General features: G+C 40.5%; 1 protein-coding gene across 3 annotated transcripts; it reads left to right on the plus strand.

Annotated features, from left to right (window-relative positions):
- The first annotated feature begins 6,527 nt into the window (after window positions 1-6,527).
- LOC115203021 (uncharacterized) lies at window positions 6,528-10,466 on the plus strand. 3 transcript variants are annotated; one of them, XM_029767296.1, is made up of 14 exons: window positions 6,528-6,611; window positions 6,724-6,768; window positions 6,979-7,025; window positions 7,167-7,290; window positions 7,520-7,639; window positions 8,112-8,136; window positions 8,228-8,277; window positions 8,409-8,424; window positions 8,724-8,782; window positions 8,887-8,911; window positions 9,066-9,103; window positions 9,196-9,217; window positions 9,342-9,394; window positions 9,827-10,466. In XM_029767296.1, exons 1-14 carry the CDS (start codon window positions 6,578-6,580, stop codon window positions 9,970-9,972), a joined length of 804 nt encoding a protein of 267 aa, XP_029623156.1. In that variant the 5' UTR covers window positions 6,528-6,577; the 3' UTR covers window positions 9,973-10,466. The 3 variants fall into 3 exon arrangements, with proteins under 3 accessions (XP_029623156.1, XP_029623154.1, XP_029623155.1); XM_029767294.1 differs by having other exon boundaries at window positions 6,979-7,290; XM_029767295.1 differs by having other exon boundaries at window positions 6,979-7,290; window positions 8,727-8,782.
- The last annotated feature ends 733 nt before the right edge of the window (window positions 10,467-11,199 follow it).

The following is an 11,199-nucleotide window of genomic DNA, read 5'->3' on the forward strand; positions in this document are numbered from 1 at the left end:
GACAACTCTGTTGTTATGGCTCCCTCTCCCTCCTCTTCTTCCCGCTCTTCCTTCCCTCTCTGTTCTTGTTCATTTTCAATTCTCATGTAAAAATACACTGAAAGCAAGGATGAGGATATGTAGAAGAGAGAGGGAGAGAGAGAGGACTGGGATGACTCCACTACAGGAGGAGACTTTAAAGATGTCTGGAACTCTGTGACCCAGATGACACCCTATCCCCTATATAGCCCTATGGGCCCTGGTCAAAAGTACACTGAGTGTACAGAACATTAGGATCACTTTCCTAATATTGAGTTGCACCTCCCTTTGCCCTCAGAACAACCTCAATTCATTGGGGGAATGGACACTTCAAGGTGTCGAAAGCGTTCCACAGGGATGCTGGCCCGTGTTGACTCCAATGCTTCTACAGCTGGTTAACAGGGAGCCTTTCATAAATCCGCCTATATTGCTGGCCTTGCCTGCTTTTTGGAAAGTCTGAGCCTTGGTCAAAAGGTGGTTACAGTGACCCGAAGAACATCGATCGTTCAGCTAAACGGCAAAACAAAAGCAGGGAGTATATAAATGCCCACATCAGATTCAAGCTTCTGGGAAAAAGCTGCATCGATTAGGACGAAGGTCTGCGTATTCAAACTGTGGAACACAACGAGAAAGTAAGAAGAAACAGGGATGTTCTCAAGCGACTTATCAACACCACTACGTTTTTGTGCATGCAAGAATTTTGCTTTTAGAAGACACGACTAGAGGGAAAGTTCTGCTGACAAGGGCAAAGACAAGGAGCTTGCGGAGGTAATTGCACGTTACAATGCTTTACTTACTGAACATATCAAAGTTTCGACTGTCTATTCTGGGATGTCGAAAACAATTCTGAATGATTTGATAGCTTCCATTGCATCATCCATTAAAAGATTCAAGAAAGCTGTTGACGCAGCACATTTTTCAGGTGCGCTCAAGTTGGCTTTCCACTTTACTCCGGTATTTATTTAGAAATGATGATAACACATATTCACTCCAGACAGACACAAGCAAAAAATCATGATATAAATGTTGCACCAGCATAGGCTACACCTAAACATTAGAAATCTGACATGTGCAGTGGTCTAAGGCACTGCATCGCAGTACTAGTTGTGCCACTAGAGATTCTGGGTCTGAGTGCAGGCTTTGTCGCAGTCGGTCGCGACTGGGAGACCCATGGGGCGGTGCACAATTGGCCCAGCGTCGTCCAGGTTAGGGGAGGGTTTGGCCAGTAGGGATGTCCTTGTTCCATCGCGCCCTAGCGACTCCTGTGGCGGGCCGGACGCAGTGCACGCTGACACGGTCGCCAGGTGTACTGTGTTTCCTCTGACACATTGGTGCGGCTGGCTTCCGGGTTAAGTGGGCATCGTGTCAAGAAGCTGTGCGGCTTGGTTGGGTTGTGTTTTGGAGGACGCACAGCTCTCAACCTTCCCCTCTCCCCTCTCTCAAATCAAATCAAATCAAATTTATTTATATAGCCCTTCGTATATCAGCTGAAATCTCAATGTGCTGTACAGAAACCCAGCCTAAAACCCCAAACAGCAAGCAATGCATGTGAAAGAGGCACGGTGGCTAGGAAAAACTCCCTAGGAAAAACTCCCTAGAAAGGCCAAAAACCTAGGAAGAAACCTAGAGAGGAACCAGGCTATGAGGGGTGGCCAGTCCTCTTCTGGCTGTGCCGGGTGGATATTATAACAGAACATGGTCAAGATGTTAAAATGTTCATAAATGACCAGCATGGTCAAATAATAATAATCATTGTAGTTGTCGAGGGTGCAACAAGCACGTCCGGTGAACAGGTCAGGGTTCCGTAGCCGCAGGCAGAACAGTTGAAACTGGACTCTCCCGAGTCCCGTGTGGCTCAGTTGGTAGAGCATGGTGTTTGCAACGCCACGGTTGTGGGTTTGATTCCCACGGGGGACCACTACAAAAAAAATAAAAATGTATGAAATGTATGCATGTATGCATTCACTACTGTAAGTTGCTCTGGATAAGAGTGTCTGCTAAATGTCTAAAATGTAAGAATGAGTCTGTACTGGAGTTGCAGCAATGAGACAAGACTGTAACTACCAATTGGGGAGAGAAAAATATTTGTTTTAATAAATCAAATTCTAACATGCTGTATGGGATGAAAACTAGACAATTTTTCAGTCTGATCAACTGTAGGTTACTAATAAGATCAGCTGCATACAGCCTATGTGCCCTGTCCATCTGGTCAGGATAAAGTAATTGGTAACGTTATGTTTTTATAGTCCATTTGTGTGCCAGGAGAAAATGTGAATGTGATCAAATTTAGTTTATTTTCAAAATTGGCTGGCTAGGCTGCCTATATACGTTTTTAATCCAACATTATTAAGTGGAATTAATGAATCCACACAATAGTGATGACAGTACATTTTTTGTAAGGCCTACAGTTGCATATGCCTGCATGATGCAAACATGCATAAATCAAGCTCAGCCCTGTGAGTTATATTGTCTTTCAGTTGTTGTCTATGTGTCTGAGTAGAAGAAATCCCCCTCCTAATCTAGTCTAAATATGATTTATTTGAACAAATATAAGGTAGCTGCAGTTTGACAGGGTTTCCTTACCCCCCAGGGCCAGGAGTATTTTTCAGGAGTTTTTTAAAACCATGTGACCTGTTTTGGAAAAACTGGTCCCATCATAGCCCATATAAAACCTTTTTACAACTGATTAATCCCTGTCATACCTTATAGGGCCCAGAGTTTTCCTAGTTAGGTTAACATATAAGGAAAAACTCCAGGCCCCAGGGGAGTAAAAATTGCCCCACTGTTCTGGGACCTATGGTGCCACCAGTCTACTTGCAGTTGTCAGTTATCTTCAGGTATGCAGATGATCAGGACTTTATTCAGTAACATTTCTTGGGATACTTTGACGTGTCAAGTAAGTGAGATGCACAGTCTGTTTGACTTTATGAAGTTTGAGATGTCTGAGTATAAGTCCATAGAGAAACTCGTTGTCCAAACCTATGAATGTGCAGCTGTAATGGAATGTATCTGCTATTTGTATTTATAGCTAAGTCCCCTCCTGTTCACTGATTAAGAGGTGATGACTACTCCACTATCATCTATCATTGTCAACTTTCTCCTGACATGAACTGAAGCCACGTCTCATGTGCCCGCTCATCCATTGGCACATTGAATGTTTCCCCTCCAAGCACTGTGTGTACCCCTATCAATTTTCACTCATTATTGAAAGTAAGCTTTTGTTAATGTTTGTGTATGTTTAATAATTAGAATGAATGGTGAGTAGATTGCTGTGCACATTCAGTATTTGTCCTTTTGTTGTGTGGTTGAGTATTTTTTCTTCAGACGCTAAAATCAATTTACACTTAGGGGAACATTTTTACTTCCACTTAAGTCAAATTTAGGGTTCGCCCCTTTAGTTTTATGCAGAGATCTACCCCGCAAAGCTCTATGGACCATTAATGTGACTGAAAGGGGGAATGTAGATTTGAAATGTAACACTACTGGCATCACAAGAAGCTCGGACAAGGTTGGAGTTGGATGTGCTGTAACTGACAACTAACCTGTAAGTCTATGTCGTTGTTTTTTTGTTTGAATTGTTTACGTGTTCGCTATGCGGGGGAAATGATAAGACAAGCGGAACTACGTGGCTAAGAACTGTTGAAACAGGGATTATTATCGTTGCTACACACCTTTGGAATGAAAGCAGTCCTGCGCTGTGTTAGTTAAATTTTCATGTCTTCGGGTGTAGTTTGTAAAGGTTGAAGTGTGTATGTTAGGATGGTAACGTTATAATAATGAACGATGAAGCGTGAATTCATGCCAGGAATAATAAGTGTGAAGTTTTGATTTCCTCCCTTCTGTAATAAGCAGCCAATGAGGTATTTTTCCTTTATTCATGTGTTTAATCTGATACTGTTATAGCTCAGGCTAAACTGTTTATGTATGCAAGCACTTCAGAGTCATATCCAGCTAATAAATCACTCATAAGACAAGAAAGTTGTAAGACTGTGCTTAACTGTATTTTCATTTACTTTATAGTTCTCACAGAAGGTGATAATTCTGACTAAAACTACAGAATAAAGCCGCCAGTTAAAATCAAGGAACAGTTGTGCTCGTGGTTACTGGAGGGAGCCACGTGTGCAAATGGTCAATGTGATCCGATTAGGGTTGCAATACTTCGGGTAATTTACCAAGGTTACAGGAATCTTCAGTAATTTTGGTAATTAACAGAAAATGTATGGCAATCTATCGTAACTCTGACAACAAAATCATTTATAATATTAATTTATTATATCTGTGTTCATACTGTCCATGAGTTTTTAGTAGATAGACCATACTATTCAAGAGAAAATAGCTTAATTAATGAAAAAAAACAATGGTATTCACTAAGATGATGGTTTATATTTAAGATAGTGTTTTACAGCTTTGTCATGAATTTCTTTACATCTTATTTAATTTGTTCAAATGATAAGGCCACACGGAGGTCCAGAGATTATTACAGACACCTGTGATAATCTGAAGTACCCAAAAGGGCCACTAGATGTCTTGTGATAGATTACATAAAATCCTTAAAAGATACCAACATTCTGGTAGTTTAATGGTAAAATTAGAAGGTTTTCAGTAATATACCCTCCCTTTGCAACCCTAAATCTGATTGGTATGTTCAGTTATTGTGGTCATACTTCTACTGATTGTAGTGACTGTTAGTTACTGAAAAGTAGGCTAATCATGATGTCTCTTTCTCTTTCTGGAAGACAAACAGTAGTAATGCACTGACTGATAAAACGTAATTATTGAGAACTACACTATATATACAAAAGTATGTGGAGACCCCTTCAAATTTGTGGATTCAGCTATTTCAGCCACACTCGTTTCTGAGATGTGTATAAAATCGAGCACACAGCCATATAATCTCCATAGACATACATTGGCAGTAGAATGGCCTTACTGAAGAGCTCAGTGACTTTCAATGTGGCACCGTCATAGGATGCCACCTTTCCAACAAGTCAGTTCATCAAATTCCTGCCCTGCCATTGGACTCTGGAGCAGTGGAAACGTGTTCTCTGGAGTGATGAATCAAGCTTCACCATCTGGCAGTCCGACGGACGAATCTGGGTTTGGCGGATGCCCAAATGCATAGTGCCAATTGTAAAGTTTGGTGGAGGAATAATAATGGTATGGGGCTGTTTTTCATGGGATGGGCTAGTGTAACCGATGTGAAATGGCTAGTTAGTTAGCGGTGGTGCGCACTAATAGCGTTTCAATCGGTGACGTCACTCGCTCTGAGACTTGAAGTAGGGTTTCCCCTTGCGTTGCAAGGGCCGCGGCTTTTGTGGTGCGATGGGTAACGATGCTTCGGTGGGTGTCAGTTGTTGATGTGCGCAAGGGTCCCTGGTTCGAGCCCGGGTTGGGGCGAAGAGAGGGACGGAACCTACACTGTTACACTAGAACCCTTAGTTCCAGTGAAGGGAAATCATAGCACTACAGCATAAATGACATTGTAGACCATTCTGTGCTTCCAACTTTGTGGCAACAGTTTGGGGACGATCCTTTCCTGTTTCAGCATGGCATTGCCCCCGTGCACAAAGCGAGGTCCATACAGAAATGTTTTTTTTCGAGATCGTTGTGGAAGAACATGACTGGCTTGCACAGAGCCCTGACCTCAACTCCATCGAACATCTTTGGGATGAATTGGAACATTTTGGGATGAATTGAAGCCAGGCCTAATCGCCCAACATCAGTGCTCGACCTCACTAATGCTCTTCTGGCTGATTGGAAGGAAGTCCCCGCATCAACGTTCGAAAATGTAGTGGATAGCCTTCCCAGAAGAATGGAGGCTGTTATAGCAGCAAAGGGGGGACCAACTCCATGTTAATGCCAATGATTTTGGAATGAGATGTTCGACAAGCAGATGTTATAGGTTCACATTTTAGTGTGAACCCATAAAGGGTTATGTATTTAACTGTTACTTCTACAGTGGGATACATAACGTACCAAATGGTTGCAGTCACAATCAATTGGACCTCTGGCAGGATGGGTGACAGAATGTTCAATAAAGTATATAAACTGAGAATTGAATCATATCAACTGTATTGAACCCCTTCATTTGACAAATTGGTATACTGTTTGGAATGTAGAATTTGGAATTATTATAAACCAATCTGTAAACAGTCAAGTTTAGCAAGATATTTGTTTATATATTGTAACTGTAGATTAGTCCACTAGCAGTTCTGTAAGGAAAGCCTGTAAATGTTACTAAAAATGTGATATTTAATAAATAAACACATCTGATATAAAGTTCTACATGTTGCTGATGATTTCAATGATAGCTCATGTACCCGGCCACTTCTCCTCTACAACATAAGGGTTTTGACACTGTAATGAAGAAATGGCTTTGTTATGAAAGTATGACTAAATTTGTCCAAAGTATTTGAGAAAACGCACCAAACAGACCTATGTTCCGGGTTTTGATTCATACAATGTGTGGTTACCATCATTAGTCTGAATAGGTAAGGTACGTCAGCAATGCATTTCGCTGAAACCGTCACTCCACACCACTGAAGTCTCAGCCAACATCATGGCAGCATTAGGACTCCTATGGCTTGTGATCTGTGAGTATGTTCTACTTTTCAAGTAATACAAACATTTTCAAATAAATATTTATGTTCATTTCCTGAACAAAATTCTTTCCCTAAGTGTATTAATTTGTCCATGCTTCCATAGCATCCATCCTTGTCAAATGTGAAGATGCAACATCTGAACACAAAAGTAAAGTATTTCTGTATATTTTTTTGTAGTGATTAGTGTTTTGGAAATATTTAATACATCAGTGTATAAAATACAGTATATACCTTTAAAATAGAAATTACATTCTTAATAATACACACACTTACATTTAAGGGAAATCCTTCAACTTAAGTCACATTTTCAAAAAGAAAGTGAAGGGATCACCCATTATTGGTATTTGTTTTTATGCAGAGATCTACCCAGCAAAGATCTTTGGACCATCTAGTGTGACTGAAGGGGTAAACGTCACTTTTAAATGTAGCACTACTGGCATCAAAGAACCTGAGGACAAATTTAATTTTTACCTTTGCAAGAATGGAGTTGGGATAAGAATTATGCTGCTGGAGAAACTTGTAGATGACGCTATTTTCACCATGAAGGATGTTACAAGAGAAGACTCAGGCAACTACAGCTGTGTGTACACCAGAGATAAACCTGTACCCAGTCAGGTGATCTCAACAGGGGAGAATTTAGTGTTCTTTCAGGTTGATGGAGAACAGAAAGGTAAGATTCTGTTAATATTTGTGTATAACGTATGTTTGTAATGATAAGATTGCTATCCATATAGTATATTTGTCAATTTGTTGCAGTGCAGTTTGAATATTTGTAATTCAGTCACATTTTCAGCCAATATATTGCTTTGCAATGAAAGGCTACATACTCTGACTCAGCAACAAGTTAAACACCAGCGTTTACTGTACACCAGAATCTATTATATCAATGTTCTTCACAGAGGGACTAAATAATGTGGGAGGACAAGGAAGAGCAGGACTGGCAGCAGCCTTGGTCCTCCTGTTTCTGACGCTGTCTGTACTGCTGTTACTGTGGAGGTACTGGGGAATCCTGAAACAAAGTAAGTGACGTTGACAGTCTGCTTGGTTTAGGCCAGGAATCAATTCTTAACACAGTGCGCTGGACAGCCGAAAATTCAGCTTTAAAAGGCATTTTCACCGACGTTTGCGGAGATCACATTCACAAAATGCTGCAGATGACGGCTCAATCAAACAAGCAATGTGGAATTTGGAATTTTGATTAACTAATCTGTAAACAGTCAAGTTTAGCAAGATATTTGTTTATATATTTTAACTGTAGATTAGTCCACTAGCAGTTCGCATTCACAAAACACTGCAGATGACGGCTCAATTGGAAATCCCCTTTAAATATCAATCAAGCTATAATGCAGATCTAACGCGGATATTTGAATCCCGGCCTTACAATCACCATGTCTAGCTATGTGACATGGTGGGGGAAAGTGAACAAACGCTTGATGTTAAACTAAGTGTCTATGCATTTTAGTCATTCCTTACTGTTGCTTTCTGTTACAGTGATACACATTGACCATCAACCAAGGTATAGAAAACCTACCAAACAAAAACAAAATACTACTTGACAATGTCCACGTTGTTGAGACAGGGCAAAAATATTTGTATTCTTCCCTTAGTGAGAATCAGGATGCGGATCAAACATACAGTCTATTCTCAGCTGTGCCAGGTACAGTATACCAGTTCATATTTTTACATTGTATATTTTGCATCACATATTGTTCCTTTTCTTAAGTTCTTTAAGTACTAAGTTATAATGTATGTTTTCTGTCTTTGATTTTCATATGCTGGATGTTCTAGTCGCAGCTGGTGTAATGTAAGTTTCTCTTCACCACCATTTTTAAAAAATGGGCAATTATGCTATCTCACCATATTATTGAGATGATACAGTTTTCATAAAAGTGTGTAACTAACTAAGGGTTAGTTTCCCTATTTTGGTAAAGAAAATATCTGATATGCAGTATCTTTGATGAAACAATGAAGTGACCATACAGGTTTAGTATGCATTTTTTAAGAGTACTTTTCATACAATAACCTTTCATAGTCTAAGATGATATCCCTTTTCCATGGCTTCTGTAAGTTGTTTACAATGGTGTCAATGTCTTGTCTGTTCAGTAGTGAGGTCCCCTTTGATGGTGATGAAGGACCCTATTCTATGATAGGTGACTGGAGAGGTACAGTTTGTCTAATCATTACATTATTAATAATAACCTAGCAGAGAAAGCCCTTGGTTTATGATATACTGTATCTGACTATTAAGAAAAAAATTCTAATACAGGGCTGAAATCGTCAGGGAGACTACGGTAAGACGTTTTAGTAACTACCACATTATTTCTAAAGATATGACACAAATAATAATAATTATATTTAATTTGTAAAGCGCATTTCACACACTCAAGATGCATAAATGATTAATGATATATGCCAAATGATATGTGTAATATTTCCCTTAAACAGAAAGAATCCTGAGCCCTTGGGTTCACAAGGTGTGTCAGGTATGTATGCAATCTCATAGTTGTTCCTCTCTTTTCTGGAGCCCCTTAGCCTTTACAATACATAGAACTGATCTCTGTTTTATTCCCAGCAGGCATGGGATCGGTTGTTCATCAGTAAGTCTGAATCCTGCTTTTACATTTCCTTCAGTATCAGGGGCATTTATGAGGCGTATTGTTGATATTTCTCTAATTACATATTTACATTTCTGAGTTTGAAGTTCATTTTCTGTTTCTGTAGCTCTCCAACTGATCCTACAGGAGATGAGGCACTGTACAGTGTAATAACTAGAGGTGGGTACTGAAAAAGAAACAGGTAGAATAGTATACGTGCATGTACTGTCTGATGGGTTACAAAGGTAGGTTCACATCATACCTATTTTTATCTGTTGTCTGTTATACTGACGTAGAGGCACCCCTGAGCATCACACGTAACCACATACTACACAGGTTGTGGATGGTTTTGCCACATGCACTCAGAGACCAACAGGCCTGCAGACAGAGGAAGGCAACGTGAGCAAAGACTCACAGCACAACTTAAGTCCCACACAATTCAAACCACAGTGCACTGACGCAGCTATATTTATATAAAGATACACTTAACTGTAGCGATTTGGTTTTCCACAGACACTTCATTCTCAGAACACTCAGTTAACTTTCTCTACATACGGTATCCAGCATGTTTGACTAAATCTAGCAACCTCTCCCCTCTGTGAAAAAAAACAGAACAGCAGGGTGAAACTGCCATCTATGCCAAAGTGACCAAAACAAAGAAGGAGAAAGAAAAACAGGACCCTGTTTACAGTCTGCCGATGAACAGAAACAGAGAGGACACCATGATACTATATACTGTGCCATTACAAATACAGTAGTGCTATACAGTAGTGATATACAGTAGTATATGACATGCAAAATGACATGACAGAACATGTGGTTTATCTCCCCTTTTGGTCATACAAGTCTGGGGATATTAATACTGTACAGCTAGGTGTATGCCAATATGTGTTTTTTGAAATACTGCTTTGGTTTTGAACATATTACTCTGCGTTTGATGCAGTCTGCAGTCTGGGTGCTATCTTTGAGCCTAGCGAAGATGTAGATGACATTATTCCACCTTTTGTTCAATAAAAACAAACCAAGCTTGAATAAAAGCTATATAAATTCAAACAAAGTGTTAGCCAATGTTTTCCACAGGTTTGTTATGCCAACATGGAAATGTGAATTAAGACACACAAATGAATGATCAGACAAGACCGAGACATACATAGAGAAAGAGATGTGGACAAAGGAGAATATGTGGCAGGCTAATGTGGTTACAGTGGTTCTATAGAAAGCTCAGTCTAATGGGAGAGGGAGACAGAGCTTAGTAATAGACCACCATCATCATGCCTCCCAGCAGAGGGGAAGAGGGGAGGAGAAGGGGAGAGGAGGGAAAGAGTGGGAGGCTGTCTGCAGCATATTACCATTTCTCCACACACACCATGACCCAGGGGCTAGGCAGACGAGATTGATTTTTTCCTTCCAGCATTATCCATTTGCTGTCACTCTCACAAGGCATCGTCATCATAGACCCATGTCACACACCAGATGGTTTCACTCCTACCTGACGCTCATCCCTCAACTCATCAGTGCAGACGGCCGTCCCGCTATCTGATGTGAGACAATGCATAATAGACATGATGGAGTTATGTGGCTCACAGACATGCATACACACACACACACACACACACACACACACACACACACACACACACACACACACACACACACACACACACACACACACACACACACACACACACACACACACACACACACACACAAAATAACATCTCAAAATTGAAATCTTCTCATCCCACAGGTACTCCAGCTACTGTAGTATCAGGGGAATGGATGCTGTATATTAGACAAGCTCTCAACACACACATACATATACACACTCTTCCACCCCTATTAACCCTGACATTAAACCTGAAGCAACAGTCTGAAGCTACCTTAGTTAGACGTATGGCTGAGGCAGCCTCGCTGCTAGCCACTGTCTGAGGGGAGAGAACAAGAGAGAACAACAACAGTGTGCTGGATCTATGTAGGTAGAGCTG

The sequence above is a fragment of the Salmo trutta genome, chromosome 12 (genome assembly GCF_901001165.1).
Source record: "Salmo trutta chromosome 12, fSalTru1.1, whole genome shotgun sequence".
Classification (NCBI taxonomy): domain Eukaryota; kingdom Metazoa; phylum Chordata; class Actinopteri; order Salmoniformes; family Salmonidae; genus Salmo; species Salmo trutta.